The following is a 16440-nucleotide window of genomic DNA, read 5'->3' on the forward strand; positions in this document are numbered from 1 at the left end:
TCTGCCTCCGTTTCCCCATCTGTAAAGCGGGGTAATAATTCTGCTGGGGGAGAGGAGAGACCAGCATAAGGCTGGTATCTGCCATGCACTGTGCCCTGCTGAGAGGTGCTGCAGAGTGACAGCACTGCTACCAGTGCAGAGAAGCTCCTGCATTGCTCCCTTGGAAGAGGCAATACTTGGAAGTGCGGGATCTGCCCTGTTCTCAGGATTGGGGTAAAAACCAACCAAGTGAACCCCCTCTTTGATAAGCTGTGTGACAACTTTGAATGCCACTGTGAGCAAAAGGACCTGCCGGGTTTTCAAAGGAAGATGGTTGCAACCTCAGGAGGTCAGACTGGGGGGACAGTGATCTTACCACTGCCGGCGGCTGGTTCGCCAGCCACGGTGTCACTTCCTCTCATCTCTGAGACCTGCCTAAGTGGGAGACTTATGTTAGGGAACGAGACACAACTGGAGGGGGGTTGAATGAAATAACCCAGGGGAGATGCAGTCCAAAGTGTAGCAGGACTCTTCCCCCCCCACACAACCCCCTCCTGCACTGGCTCTAGGGAGGCTTCCCGAGCAGTTGCATGAAGCAGCCCTTTTCACTTGAGCAGTAGCGTGGCCTTCTTCAGAGCAGAGCATCTGGCTTCAGTCTCTGTGAGGAACCACTGAAGGAGAACTGAAGGTCCTGATAGGGGCAGGCATTGCATTCCTCACACATCTGTGCCAGTAACTAAAGTCTGGAACTGGGAATTTGTTAGCAAAGGTGGGATCAAACCTGCAGCTCTTAATGTTGCGAGGTCCCTGGATATCCCTTTCCCCGTCTGGGCTAACACGGCCATAATGCCAACCCTTTTCTCCAGGAGTGATAAATGCAGGTTCATCATACGTTCTGCAAGTAGCAAACACTGCTGTTAACTGAGAGCTTGGCATGCTTAGCACCAAAATGGAACCAGGCTTAAGAGTTTTCAAGCCAAGTGCCATGGAGGCTCTGTGAAGAGCCAGCTCAATTGGACTGCTTTAAAAAGGGCATCCCCACCTTAAATAGCCCGAGCGAGCCCTCTTCAGTCTGTCCCTATCATGTGAGATGAGGCAGAGCAGGAAGTTTCCTACTGGGAACTGTCTTCCTTGACTCAGGTCCTTTTCCCACGGGCAGTGCCGGTGGTTGGGGGTTGACAGTCGTTTCACTCACTCTCTTTGTTTCCTTTGCAGAAGGTACACCGATCCGAGGTAAGATCCCCAGCTCACTCACTCACTCACCCACTCTCCAAACACTTCTCTCCACTCAGTTCCTGCTTCATTGACCTGTGCTCAGTACAGATTCTTGGTGGTGGTGTTGTTATGTTTTCCTGTCCTGCTTCACCTCTGGATCTTTATTATACCTGTCTTTATTTTATATATGGTTATAATGTCCTTTTTTGTTTGCTGGGTGCACTCGGTAATACTGATACTGTTATTCTAATAACATCTCAGGCGGTGCTGCCTCAGATTTATGGCAGAGTTTTAAGAGCTAATCTCTCCAGGACTGTGAAGGACTGAAGTTTATCTTGAGCATTAAATGCTATCAGAGCTTGGGAAAGGCTTAGGACCTGCTCTTGGTTGGTGCAAAGTGCTCCCGAGCCACCAGTGGTGCTGGAAGTTTCCCAGTCCTTTGCTCACTCAGGTCTTCAGCACTTACCATCAATGTGTACTCATTTGTTTGGCTTCAGAGCCTTCCTTCCCCTTCCTCCCCACTCTCCTACCCCTAGGTTTCTCTGGGAAACATACCCATGGTAAGTAGCTTCTGCGTTGTCTCTTTAATGGAGCTAAAAAGATACTAGACCTCAAGCGGTCACAGAAAGTCAGAAGGGATTGGGTGTGCACCCCTTGGAAGAGCTGCTTTGGTTTTATCTACACGTGCAAATTTAAAAGTCCCTAATTCTCTGCTGGTAAAAGCAAAAGGAGGTGCTGTAGGTGGGATTTATTTGTTTGCACATCATCTCTATGGGCTCCTGACAAGTGCTGAAAACTCACGGACCCCTCTGCAGTATCACTGCAACCACTGCGTTCACCAGCAAAGCTGCAGCAGTAAGATGAAAGGGGTGAGTCCTTATTCCCCTGGAGAAGCTGCCTGCCTGCAGCTCATGCTCATTCATGCTCCTGCTCTACAAAGTGGCTTCATCTCCCCTTGGTGCTCTCAGACAAGGGATGCTCATGGGCTGCACACAGAATTTGTCTGGAAGCAGTGGAAGCAACCCCCAGATGAACAGAAGTTTCTAGAACAGTGCACTGGCCAGCTCCCCACCAGAATGCGGCTTCCAATGACAGAGCATGCTCGAGCTGTAATTCAGTCTGAAATGTGCTCAGCTGGTGTCTCAGTGGGAAGCTTCAGTCTGTTTGCTTTCTGACTCCTCTTATGCTGAAATAGCCACAGATTCTGCTGAAATGAATTCCCTTTGCTTTAGCGGCTTGGGTGGGGTTAGTTTGGGTTTTAATTCGCTCTGCTCTGCCTTTGGGAGCTACGAGGCACAGTGGATGCTGGCACTGTCACCCCCCATCCCTGTCATAAACCCTCTCACACATCACGTCTTCCCCCGCAGCATCCTTTGTCACCCATGCTCACACGGAGGAACCTGAGCTCCACGTCCCCCTCATGTGAACACATTGGGTTTTCCTTCCTGAAGGGGCTGTGTCTGCAACCAACAATGACACCATTTGCACTTTCCTCACTTAAGATGTTATCAATAAGATTACACAGGGCTGAAATTGTTTGGTTTTCATATTTAGGGGTATTTTTTCCAGAGATGGAAGTTTAAGAGTCTTAGCACATACGAGCTCTGTCCATATCTGTAGTATAATCATGTACTCCTAATACATAAAACATTTGATAGCCTGTTGAATTATTTATGTAGTATGTATTTTCACTGAAGTTTTGCAGGGATGAAGCCTTCTGAGGTAAATGAGGCAATTTTCTTCCATGTAGTTACATGCTGCCTATCTCTGCATGTTTGCTGACAGGAGGGTTTATAGGGACTCTGGGTATGTTCTTGTAGGCTGCAGTGATGTACAGGTTTAAGAAAAAAACCTTAATCCTTTTGTCCAGGCAATTTTGAAGTTTCAGCGCTGTATTTACAGGGTTTTCCCTTGGGAATATTCACTAATAGTAAAGTGCTTTTCACACCGACTCTTCTCTCCTGTAGGCTTCCTGTGAAGCAGGTATTTAGGCACAAAACAAAGGTAGTAGAGATAAAGATACTCCAGGGATCCCAGGCAGGGGGTGACAAAGCCTCCTGCTTTTACAGTCACTGCTTCAAATCAAGCAAGGGAAAGAAACTCAGCTGCCTTCTGATGGATTTCTGGGGATCCTGGTAATATGGATTATTGAAGTTGATTCCATGAGTTCTGGTGCAGAATGCCTGCATTGCGGAAGCCACGAAAGTTGGTTCTTTTGCTGATCATTTCAGTATGGAGAATAACACTTGGAATGGGGCGGGGGGGGGGATTAAATTTTCTCCTCCTGCTGAGTATGTGTCCAGCTGTAACACAGCACAGACAGTAGCTGATGTTGGCTGAGGGCTCGGTGCTTCCAGAGCTCAGGAACCGCAGGGAGCATCCCACTGTTAGCCCAAAGGGGAGGACAAAAGCAAAACACTGAGGTTATTGCTCTGTCTTCCAGCCCAGACCAAAAGGTGATGATTGTGTCTTTGCTGCGGTCTTCTTCTCTCCTCCCAGGTGGCCTCCAGATTGAGAGCAGCGAGGAGACAGACCAGGGGAAGTACGAATGCGTGGCCAGCAACAGCGCCGGAGTGCGCTACTCCTCCCCTGCTAACCTTTACGTGAGAGGTAGGGAGCGCACCGGCTCGCACACTGCCAAATACCTCCCTCCCCGTGGCCTTCCTGTGTCCCAGCTGCTTCCAGGATTCCATCCTGAGAGCCGCCTCAAATGTGACCCAAAATAGTGTGCCCAAGAGGCTGCCAGCATCACCCTGCAGAGCCCAGAGGGCAGCGAACAGCTTTAGCTGCAAAGAGGCCACGATCCCCTTTCTCCCAAAAGATCCCTGCTCTCTGGAAGTGGGAAGGTTTCAGTTCTGCTGGTGTGGGTGTGAGAGGAGGGGAGGACCCTCTCAGCCCCCTCCACTGAGCCCTCAGTGCCCCCGGCCTCACCACCTTGCCACAGGAGGGTGCGTTGTCACTTCTCACCTAAGTCCCAGCCAGTTTTCCCTTTGCCAGCAGTAACTTGTCACTGGTTCCTTGGGCACAAATGCTGGCCTTGGGCATAGGGAGCTGGAGAGAGCCAGCAGACAGCTCTGCCACAGCGCCAGGTCCCTTGGGAACAGATGACAGGGGGACAGGCTGCTGCTTGCTGCCCCTCGATGTTCTCACACCCAGTAGGGCAAGAGCCTTTCTGCTTCCTTTGTTGGTTGGTTTTAATCTCTCTGATCTGTACTATTTTGTGTGTAGATTTGGTTTAATATCTTTCCACAGCAAAACCCTTTTGGTAATGAGAGAGCAGGGCTGGTCCTTCTCCCTCTTTTTAACAACACAAAAAGACAAAACCACCATTGGGAGTTAAAAAGGGAAGTTACATCCCAGCAAACTGTTCCCATTCCATCCCATCGGCAGAGGAAGCGCCTCCCACCTCCACTCACGTTAACTCTGCGGTCCCATGCAGAGCCATGCTCCTGTGTGCACTCCTTTCTCTCTCTCTTTCTCTCTCTCTCGTGTCTCACGCTCCCTAAATCACATGCACGTGGAGAGAAGGCTTTTCAGACGTGAACGTTTCCAAGCTCCAGTTTTAAAATAGCCTTTTGTGGCCAGCTGGAAAATTGCGATTGGAATTTGCCCTCTCGCCTGGGCCCCGAAATTCTGCTGTTGGGAACGTCAGCCTGGATCGGATGCTAACTCCGGGCTAAATCCTTTGCAGACAGCTTTAGCTGGAACGGTTTGGGATCCTTTTTGAAAGACAAAACCCAACAAAAACCCCAACGAGAAGCAGAAAAAAAAAAAAGTGGGGATTTTTCACTCTTTTATCCCTAAATTTCCTCTGCCTTTGTGGCCACTCGGAAACAACCCGGGAGACAAAGGTTGTAACCGTGCTGCTGCTTCTCTCCACACCTGGCTGAGCATCGGCCCCAGGTGGATAGCCCTCTTTCTATCCAAGTTAGCCTGTGTGTTCCTGAGGCTGCCTGACAAAGCAAGCCAGCATTAACCGGCCGAGAGAGTGCAGAAACCAGCATGTAAGCGAGCTCGGCCTGTGGTTTGGGTGTTTCTCATGCTGTTTAATTCCTTGTTTCTTGTGTGTTAATATCGTGGAAAGGTAACAAATCTCTGAACTGGATTTGCTTTGGTGGGAGGGGAAGTTCATGCACATTTTCCTTCCCGTTTTTTTTTTCCCCTTTGTTTTAAAAGAGTCCTGAACACTCTTGTGTTTCCAATTGACTTGTTTCTCCCATAACATGCTTGTCTCTATAGAACACCTGGGATAGGAGTTGTAAGTTTGAACATTGCAAGGAAATGTCTTTGCTTTTTGGTTTGCTTTTCTTTTCTTCTTCGAATTATTTCTTGGTTTTGCCTTATTCAGTCCCATTGTGGAGGTAGCACAAGCAGGGCCGGGCGCGGGGCTGGTGGGAGCAGGGGCCGGGGGAGCGGTGGCCAACCTGGGACCTCCTCTGAGTTGGGGCTTCTCTGCCCGGGGCAGGTTCCTCTCCCCCTTCTCTAAAGAGCAGAAGCACTTAAGGATGTGAGAATTCCTTGCTGGGGTTGGCACCTCTGCGGGGTGCTGGTCCTGACCCAGGATTGCTCACAGCCTGGCCTGTACGGAGTTTGGTTGGTCTTAAAAGGTCCCTAGGTGGATGGGAGGGGGAACGTCAGGAAGGCAGGGAAGAGGGTCGTTACTATCTTCCTTTTTATTTTTCCTTTCTTTTCATTTTGGTTAAGAGAAAAAAAAAACAAAAAGAATCAATCAATTTGCAGCTGACAGCCTTGAGAAGGCCTTTTTTTACTCTCTCTGTGTTTCCCCTATTTTTCTCTTCTCCTCATGTCATTGTGTTCCGCATCAAACCCCCTTAACATCCCTCAGAGCTACGAGAAGGTTGGTGTGGTTTTTTTCTTTTTTACTTTCTTTACCCACATTTTTACATTCTTAAGAGAAAAAAAAATTTAAAAAAATATAAACTAAAAAAAAACCTAAAACTATTAAAAAAAAAAAAGAAAAAGCAAGAAATCTTTAAGATGAGCGAGACCCGCCGTTCCCGGGTCTCGCGGAGATGAGTTGAGTTGCATTGTGGGCCTCTCTATGCATCCTTTGGTAATGTTGCTGAGTTCTTGCACTTTTTTGTCGTCATGGTTACCTTGCCGTTTGGACATTGGGCCTGATGCATGATAGGAGAATGTAACAATCTTCTTTGCATGCCACTTTTTCAATTAATTCTGAATTCTTTTTTTCTCTCTATAAATAATGTATCGTTTTGGGTTTTTTTTGTTTTCCGATTCTGGTTACTTTTCAAGTGGATTTACTCTTTTACTTTCTCAATTGGTTTTGTTCCGTTGGGTTTTTTGCTTTCTCTTTGAGTTCCTGTTTCTGTTTGGATTGGTTATGCTGTGCTGTAGTTTATTCCAAACGCATTGTGAGAAGCCAGTGTTCCTGCCCACCCGGTGGTAACTGAACTCCTCAATCCCTCCAGGAGGAAAGGAGTCACACAGCTCTAACGCCTGTCCATGGAAGCCCTGCTATTTGGGACAAGCCTTTGTTTTGGGGGGAGGGAGGGATCTGGGAAGTGGAAAAGATGGTAAGAAGCCAGGGTGTCCATCCAAGAGTTAGAGCAGAGCCTGGGTCCCGTTATTGCTTACGTATTTGTGGGAGGTGTGGCCCTTGTTCCACATCCTGCACACAAAGAAAAACCCTGATCCCTGCTCCCAGGGGCTTCCCCAGCGATGCAGACCTGGCTCACTGGTAACCAGCCTCTTCCCTCCACTCACACCTAAGACAGTGTGCGGGAGCTGAGCTTGAGCCGTGTCCCATCAGCAGAGCTTGTAGGAAGGAGGGCGATGCCTCGTCCTCGCAGTGTCGGGAGGGAAGGGCACCCAGCCACCTGCAGAAGGGTAGCTGGGTCTCATGGCTCTGCCTCTCCCCATTTACCCTCTTCCTCACCATCATTTAACCATTATTACCTGGCTATACAGGCACATTGAAAACCGCCTGGCCCAGAGGCAGTAGAGCCCTCCTTTCTGAAGGAGTGTGCAAAGAGAACTGCAGCAGTGGTAGACTGAAGGAGGCTGCTGGGACACATCTGGCAGCTGCATCTCCGTTGTAAACAGCAACAACAAAGCTGACAAGTTACATTCTAGCTGAAAATGCCTCTTTTCCCTCTTCTCATCTCCCTGTTTATCCCCACTCAGCCTCTGTTGCCTCCCATGTGTGTCTGCTGAGGGGCTGGGCCACATGGGATAGGAAACAGGCGGGGGTTTTGCAGTGTGTTAGTTGTACCATTGGTGCTTGGTGCTCTTGCCCTTTGCAGAATTGAATGCCCTTCCTTTCCCTGTTTATGCATTTCCTTCTGCCCACCAGTCCTCACTACTCGATAACCTACCCAAGGAGTGGCTTTCCTAGTGTACAGGTATTAAAGCTGTGTGATTTTTGAGAAATCCAGTGCAGTTTTGACACAGTATCTGTCTCTCTCTTTCTCTATCTCTCTCTTTCTCTCTGTCTGTCCTTCTCTTTTTCTTAAAATGCTGAGATTTCAGTGCTCGGACCCTCAGTGCTGGTATTCTCCCCTCTCCCCTTCAAGTCTCTCCCCCTCTCCCCATAGAATCAAGGGTACCACTCCAAAATGCTGCACTGTTGACAATGTGTTTCTGAAGCGGCCGGTTGTGGCTCTTCTAACTTTGATGCCAGCAAGAGCCAAAAGACACCCCCAAGCCTTAGGCTCTATAGAAAGAAAGAAAAACACAAAAACAAACCAAAAAAAAAGAAGAAAAAAAAGGCTTGTTCTCTTTAAAAAGAGCAAGAGAGAAGGAATAGGGTTTGAAATGAGGTGTTCCCATCCCACCTCCCTCCTGCCTAGGACTAAAAGGTGCTAATCACTACTAATTACAGGATTTTTCCTTCATGAATAGGAGTTGGAGTTTCAGGCTTTAGGTGCAATTAAAAAGGGATTTATACACCATTGGTTTTTATTTGGTTTATTTTCTCTTTTCTAAAGTATTTCTAACGTGTCCGAATTGCACTGCTGCTGCTAGAATCTCTGTGATCTGAGAAGGTTCTAACATGAAATTCTTCCTTAAGAGCCAATAAAATAGTAATAATATCAACAACAGTAAACTAAAGCTAAGTTGGAGGTAGTCCTGATAGGATGGAATGACACTGGGCAGGGAAATAGAGACTCGATACCTGGCTAAAAGAGCTCATCTGGTTTGCTAGGAGTTATGGGCATGGTCTTGAAAGTCTTGGTTGAGGGTTTGCCTTGTGTGTTATTACTGATCAGATCATGCCATCCTCCAGAATAACAAGGAATCTTGCTGACAGGGAATTCCCAAGCCCAAATGCCCAAGTATCTTTATGAAGACCCACAAAAGCAGAGCAGAAGTAGGTGAGATGAGTTCTGCCACCAGCCCAGGGTATATGAAAGGTTCTGGTCTGAGCCAGTTGTCCAGGAAGTCAGCAAACCTGAAGATGGGGTTGCTGATTTTGATGGGAGCTGTACCTGGCTTTCAAAAGCCATTGGATGCTTCTTTGTATCCCTCATGACACAAACACTCTCAAACTGGCCCATAGTGAGGGCAGGAAAGGACAGATTCCAGGTGTGTCAGGAGATGTCTTGGTGATGATTGAGAGCTTCATGCCTCTCCTTGCACAGTGCAGGGCTGTGCCTAGCACAGAGGAAGCTGCTTTGGGAGCCTGGCAGTTCTCAGAGCTAATGAGAATGGGAATGGCTGTGAAGAGCTGCCTGGATAAAACCAGGTTGACTCACTTGTACCTGATGGCATTTTCCTCCAGCCATCAGTGAACCAACGCGTGCAGGGTCCAGGCTTTGCCCCATGTATCTGCTGTCCTGGATCTATGCCCACAGCTGGTTTGCCCCCTTGAAACCAAGCCCTTTGTAGCTCTCCCCTTCATTTGGAAAGGGAAAAGCATTTGGAAAGCTCTCCGCTTCATTCCTCGCACGGTGGAGCTGGGCTTTAGCAACCTCTGCTCTTGGTACAGGGCAGATTGTTGTGGCTCAATTGACCGGAGTTAGAACATCCCCCTCTTCCACGCAGTGATGCCCTGCCAGGAGTTACAAAAGGCCGCGGTTGTGGTGCTGCGGGGATAGTCCTTTCCCCCTCGGCTCGAGCTTCTCGTTGCTCTGCTCTTTTCAAGCTCAGGCAGTTTGAAATGGTTCTGCAGGCATTCAGAGCAGCGCAGGCCCTTGCTGTGCCTGCTCGGCCCGCGCCTCTTCTGCTGCAGGAGCACGGTGCTGAGTCACCCAGAAGCAGGTTCTGCAGCCCAGGTCCTGCTGAGAGCACTTCCTTTTTCAAGGCTCTCTAGAAAACCTCGACTCATTGAGAGAAGCAAAGATAAAACCAGGCCAGGGCTAAACACAGAATAACAAAACCCATTTGAAATCCATTAAAATAAAGACCATAGGAAATGTACAAATAGCGCGCCTAGGACCTCTGGAAATCAAGATCAAAATGTATTAAAATGTGCCTAATTCCACAAATAATTTAGCCTGTAGCCTGCTCCTGGGTTAAGTTTGGCTCATGTATAATTGGAGCATCAAACCAGAGCTGCTGGTGCTCGGCCCTTCCGCCAGTAGACAAGTGGATGGGTGCTCAGCTTTTGCTTCCAGTGCCATTTCGAGGTCAGAAGGAAATCATTTCCCTTGCACGATAGACTTAACAAGGTCAAAACCCTCACTGGTGTTTTAAAATGTACCATTTTAATACCTTTTTAGCCTAGCCTTGCTAAACTCTTCAGTGGAAAAGGAGGGAGGCAGAACCACTGCTGCTTTGTAGAGCTGCCCCTGTAGTGCCATTTGCCAGGCACTGGAGTTTAGGGAGGGAGAGGTCTATGATGGCTATTGAATGTGACGTTAGCACTTCCATGGGTGGGGGAGCCCCCTGTCCGTGTTCGGGGTGTCCTCAGCTCTGAAATTCTAGTTCAATCAAAGCAAAACAAGCAACTTTGCTGTGTTTCTGCAGAAGGATTTCTCAAGGGTATCAGGGAATGGGAATGGATACAAAAAGCCACCCCCCAAAACCAAATCAAAACTGTACATATATATATGTATATATATGAATCTCTCTCTATAGAGGGCACTTTGCAGGAACACTGTGCTGTACTGATCTTGAAATCTCTGCCTGCCTGTGTCTCTTACACCTTTTGCATCGCTGTTCTCTTTGTTTTAGGGGAAAAAATTAGATTACACCTTGTCAAATTCAAATAGCAAAACTAAACCGGTGAAGTGCGTGTTCAGTGTTACAGAGCTGCTTGGAAAACCAAACTCCAATTGGGATCAGATTATTTTCTGTTCAATCCTATCAAAAGCAGCAGAAAAACAAAAGAATTGCAAAAGACCAGAGATGTTCAGCCAGCCGGTCACTCAGCTGATGTGCTTTAACTGGGAAAGTAACGATGATTGGGAAGGGAACGGATTTCCTCCGGACCAAACGCAAGCCTTGGTCTCATGCTTTATTTATCTCCCTATTTACTTACGTTTATTTACTGTGAAGGAAATTAGGAAGGAGATGGGCCTGAGGAGGGAACTGTCTCGTCCTCTGGAGGGACGGAGGTCGGAAATCCAAACCCGAACAGCGTCTCGCCCCAGCGGAATGAACCTGCAATTGGAATGGGAGAGGGAGAGGCAGAGGCGGCTGCATGGACAGCACAGGGGCAGGGACCACCTTTTGGGAGGGGAGGACAGGTGTAATCTAAGCTTCACTAATAATGTAGAGGCTGCACATTATTTTGGCACCCTTTCCCCTACCCCCTCCTCATTTTGGAGCAAGACGGAATGACTCCTGTCTCCCCAAAATGGCCAATAATGTCCGCCTTCTCACCTCATTTGGAGCAGCAGCTTGCTGAGTGTCAAAATGTTTAATACCATTTGGTTTTGTTTGGTGCTTTCAACCAGTCACTTCACTTTCTTTGGTTTCCTTTTCCGATTAATTTCCTCCTTGAAGATTACAGACTATGTTTCTCTTTGAGTTGGTTTAATGTGAATCGGGGTTTGAAGTGACGGGTTCTTGTCTAGTACGTTCTCCCTTCCCCACCTCGCTCCTCCTCCAACACTTCTCTCCTTGAGCTAATCTGGAAGGGGCATAAAAAGTGGAACTGGTGGGGTTTCCTCAGCACAAACTGCTTGGCTGGTCCTCAGATTTCTCTCACTAGCAGCTTCCTGGGAACACATTGTAAGGATGGATTCTGGTGTTGCAAAAGTCAACCCTGGATCTCCCAGTGTCTCTTCCGATCAGGTCTGTAAATCTGTCCCTTTCCAAAACGTCTCTCACCCTGTGGACCCCAGCTCTGGTTTTAACTGAGTGGTGGTGGTGGGGAACCTCAGCGATGTTGATTGCTACCTTCTCATTGGAAAGAAGAATGCACCAAAAAAGCCACTCACAGAACACAAACTGGGTGAAACCTCCCTGCACCCGTGAGCAGCAGCAAAACCAATTGGCTTTACAATGCTCTGAAGTTATGGAACTGTTCCATTTCTAATGACATTGATGTTAAGCACAATTTGGGGTGCAGATTTGCCTGGGTGAAATACTTACCTAGCAGATAATATTAAACCAGACGCATAACTAACTGCACTTAAATCTTTCCTTGCCTCCAAAATGGCTTCTCTGCATTGAATTAACTTGTCACAAATGTCCAGCTCCAGTTCTAAAACCTGGTTCTACCAATGACAAGCTGTATCCTTGTTTGAAAAAAGCTCCTGGGAGTTTTTTGGCCATTGGAACTGTGTGTTTGTGTGTGCCTGCTTGTGTGTGTCTGTCGGGAGATGTTGCACATGCACATGGAGCATGCACATACGTGTATGCATGCAAGGTTGGCTTCGTAAAACAGGTCTGACAAAGCTGCCGTGGAAATCAAACATCCCTGAAACTCAGGGAAGGTGCTTCTTGAGACCAGAAATTGGTGAAAACTCTTAGATAAGTGTCTGTAGTTGAGCCCTGAGTGTCTCATCCCGACCTTTCCTTTCCAAAGAGGGCAGTTGCTCCTTTCTTTCCAGTCCTTTGGAAGTGTTGGGTAGCGCAGTGGAAGGAATCTCTTCCCCATGGTTTCTTCCATGTAAAATTTCAGTCTTTCAGCTGCTCTGTGTGAAACCCAGCTGGACCCAGAGCTGAAATTGCCCTTGACTCAAGCTCTAGCTGCCCTTTCTTCCCACCACTGCAGCTCCTCCTCGGCCCTGACCTAAACACTGACCCAGAAAGTCTCAGCTGGACAAATCTCACGTCAACAGCCAAATCAGAGCAGTAGGGCAATTAAAACAACCAGCAGCAGGATGGCTCCTGCTACCCAGAGATGAGCCCTCCAAGAGCTGCCTGGTAAACTCAGTTCAGTTGCCACAGCCCTGAGCCATAGCAGGGATGTATCCAGGGACTCTCGGAGCTCTCCAGCGTTTAATGGTGGAGTTATTTTCACATCCCAAGACCGGTGCGTGGATGTTTGTATATTTGTGCACATACAAGTGTGTAGCTTTTTTTAAACCAGGATTCACAGCAGAAGTGCTGCGACCTCTTTGGGTCTCGGGTAGCACTAACCCTAATCTAAACCCTTCCTTTTCACAGAACGCACATCAGCTTGGGCTGGTGGCACCCGGATGTTGCTTCCCCTTAGTTAAGTGTGCTAAATGCTGTTAAAACCCGGGCTGCTGCAGGGAGGGTGGGCAGAGCTGCCTGGCAGTGCTGTGACCATGCTCTGCACAGCCCCAGCCCTGAGCTTGTGTTGTGTGAGTGGATCTCTTCCATCCCTGCCCAGAAGCAGGCAGGCAGCAGCGCTCTGTTCCCTTCAGACTCCGATTCTCAGCACTCCACCATACATCAAATGATGCTTTTCAGTTCTTAAATTCTGGTTCGTTCTTTCTTTTTCTTCTTATTTTTCTCTTTGGTTTCCTTTCTCTTTCAGTTCGGTTTTGATTTCTCTGTAATTAGCCTCGGTTTGAATTAATTGTCTTGTTGCGTTTCCATGACAACTCAGTGTCTGCATCCCACCTGCCGTTGTTTGCTGTTGATGCTGTTTGCTGGCCGGATCCTGTCCGGCGTATGTCTCCCCATTTCTCCTCACCTCTTCCCACCTTGCCTCCCCTGTCCAGAAGGTGACATATACCAGCCCCTCCTCAGAAGAGTCATCCCCCCCTCCCCAGATCTGTCTGCATGTTGACCCCACTTGTTCCTTTCCAAGTTCTCTCCATCTTGTCTCAGATTGTGACCGGCGTGGTCTTCGCATGGCTCCATTTTCTGAAGCGTGGTACCTCCTGAAGCAGGCAGTGGACAGAAGGATGGAGTGGCCAGTAGGGCCGTGCCCTCATGTCCAGGGCTAAAAGTCTTCCCTTGCAGCATAACAGGAGGGAGAAAGGATCATATTGCCTGGTCTCTTGAGCCAGTGCTAGTGCCTGAGGTGGTGCAAATACCCTGGCACTCTCCTTGTACCTTTGTCTGAGCAGAAAGTCATCTCCTAGTGTTAGCATCCAGGTGAGTTCGCAGTCCCTCCCTCCCCATTCCAGTCTCTTCCCCAGCCACACTGGAGGTGAGGGCATGCTGTCCGTTCTCTTGGCAAATCCCTGCATGCAGGAATTCTCCTTTGACATCTCTGAGCTCCTAATGCCGCAAATCTGGAAGTCTTCTCTTCCTTGCCTCTCAGTACTGGTTCCTGGGTACTGGTAACCGTGCAGAAAAGGATCCTATAGCCCGATGGGAGGAACACACCGTCTGTGAAGACATCTCCTTGTCAGCTTGCAGGAGGAGACGGGGCTGTAGCTGCCTTTTGTTCAACAAAGCCCCACTAAATGGAAAACGGCCACTACCTCTCCTGGCAGTGCCCTTCCCAGCTGCAAAGATCCACGATGTGGAATAACAGCCAGGGAAGGGGGCTGGAAGATAAACACTAGAAAAACCCAAGACATCGCTTCCAGGGGACATCTGAAGGCACTAGGACTTGGGAAGAGCAATGGCAAGCTAAGCTCTGGTGTCCTTTGCATTGCTTTTGCATGGATGCAGTTGCCACTGATGTTTTGGAGAGGTTACCTGGGAATAGGACAGCAGGGACAGATACCTCAGTCCCCCGGTGCTCCCACTGTGCCTGCCCCCTTGCTCGCCCTGCCTGTGGGGAGCTCACTGCATGGCTCTCTGAAGCTGGAGGACTCCCGCTCCCTGCTGCTGTGCCTGCATCTCCTCGGGGTCTGTCTGTATCCTTTTGTCTTTGCTTGCAGGATGGGTCCTTGCCCTCAGCTCCCTCCCTAGGGCCTCTCTTGCGCATTCCCCTGCTTTCATCCCTAAGGAAGAGCCCCCAACCTCAGCCAGCCCAGTTAGTTCAGAAAATGGAGCCACGGAAACCGCAGCCTCCCCTTTGCGTCCATGTTCTTACTGTGTAAGGTCTGGAAGCTGCATCCACCTCTCTGCTAAGGAGATGCACAGAACATGTCACTGTTTTCTCAACGTTAAAGTTTCATTACCTTGTTTTTCTTATTAATTCTATTCTATTTATTATTCCGCCAGGGCTGAGATGTGACAATGTGAGCCACCACATTGGGTCACATCAGCTAGAAAAAGTATGCAGCATTAAAGTGGGTTTCCCCCTCCCCTCCCTCTCTTTCTCTCTCTTCTTTCTCCCTTCCCCTCCTTGTTCTCCTTCTCCTGGTCTTCCTTCCTTTCTCTGTCGCTCACTTTCTATTCAGTATCCATGTGGGCATTTGCTAGCCGCCCAGAAATGATATTTCTCTGCATTTTCCTCTCTCTTTCTCTCTTTTTCTCTCTCTCTTTTTTACCTATTTTGCATGATGTTTGTGACTCTGAGAGCTGCATCTATCGATGGAACCGTGTCAGATCTTAAAGAGGCTTCGTTAGGGTTTCTATACCCGAAAACCACAAAAATTTCATTAGAGTTTCTCATCTTTTCCACCTCCCTCTCGCCCCAGGGGGGGCTGCTCCCCCTGGGCGGTTCTCACACGCAGACACCAACTAAATTCTATCCCGCTCCGGGGACTCCCTCTCCTCCCTTTTAAACGTTTTTGCCTCTTTGCTTTCCAAGTGGTGCCCCTCTGGCATTCGGGGATGTGAAAATTCTCTCTTTGTTGAATTCTTCGAGTCCAACAAGGCAAAAAAAAAACAAACCCTTGAGAAGTTTCCATCTCCATCCCAGCCTTCTCCTCGCCACCAGCCTGCCTCTGCAGCATCCCTCGGGCAGAGCGGCCGGAGGGAGGGGAGGCACCTGGACCACTCCAGGCCTGGTGGTGGAGCCGTTTTGATGTGGGAGAAGGTGATGTGGGTGTCAGACTCCACTGGAGAAGGGGAGGAGCAGGTTTCCTGGGGTGCGGAGCGGGGAGCTGGGGGCCCCAGCGCTCTCGAGGACATTCTCATCGCTCGCCAAGCCAGCTCGTGCCAGTAAAGATGAGAAATTGCTAATAAATTTTTGTGTATTTATCTGTGCTGTGATGGGTCTAATCTTGATCAATGGAACCCTGTTGCTATGAAATACCGCTTTTATGTCTCTATTCTATATATTGTTTGTGAAGTAAGAATTTATTTGAAGTTTCATTTCGTTGGCTTTTGGTTTTTTGTTTTTTTTCATTTATTCTTTTCGTTTTGGTTTTGAATGAAGGAAGAAAAGAAACGATGACAAACCCCATCTATATTTAAATTCTCTTTTGCTCTTTTTTCTTTTTTCTCCCTTCTTTTCTTTTCCTTTCCTTTTCCTTTATTATTCTTTTGTTTTCCTTTTCTTTTCTTTTCCTTTCCTTTTGTTTTTCATTTTGCTTTGCTTTGTCCCTTTTGTTTTTGTGTTACCTCTGTGCGTCTCGTCCGCAGTTCGCCGGGTGGCCCCTCGCTTCTCCATCTTACCCGTCAGCCACGAAATCATGCCCGGGGGCAACGTCAACATCACCTGCGTGGCCGTGGGTTCGCCCATGCCCTACGTCAAGTGGATGCAGGGAGCCGAGGACCTCACGCCTGAAGATGACATGCCTGTGGGCCGTAATGTCTTGGAGCTCACGGATGTCAAGGACTCAGCCAACTACACGTGTGTGGCCATGTCCAGTCTGGGAGTCATAGAAGCCGTTGCTCAGATCACGGTGAAATGTAAGGGAGTGTGAGCACGCCTGCGTGAGCGAGTGCGTGGGTTCCCTGCTCGCGTGTGGGGATGCGCAGAGCACGCGTGGGGTGCACGGCAGGACCGGAGCAAACGTGGGCACGTGTTGTGTTCGTGCATGTGAGCATGGGGAGGTGAGCTCAGTCCTGCCCGTCAGCCTTCCCGGTGCATGAGTGGCACTGCCCCTGGGT

At 48.7% G+C, this 16440-nt stretch overlaps 1 protein-coding gene across 1 annotated transcript in view; it reads left to right on the top strand.

The window, feature by feature from the left end:
* PTPRS (protein tyrosine phosphatase receptor type S) overlaps positions 1-16440 on the top strand; it is a 138936-nt gene that overhangs the window by 78272 nt on the left and 44224 nt on the right. The window contains exons 6-8 of the mRNA XM_061466905.1: positions 3694-3804; positions 6041-6052; positions 15970-16239. Coding sequence (XP_061322889.1) covers positions 3694-3804; positions 6041-6052; positions 15970-16239 — 393 coding nt within the window. The remainder of the gene's footprint in view (positions 1-3693; positions 3805-6040; positions 6053-15969; positions 16240-16440) is intronic.

The sequence above is a fragment of the Pezoporus flaviventris genome, unplaced genomic scaffold (assembly GCF_033815535.1).
Source record: "Pezoporus flaviventris isolate CSIRO_AGI_PZ_B2104156 unplaced genomic scaffold, CSIRO_AGI_Pfla_v1 ptg000043l, whole genome shotgun sequence".
Lineage (NCBI taxonomy): Eukaryota > Metazoa > Chordata > Aves > Psittaciformes > Psittacidae > Pezoporus > Pezoporus flaviventris.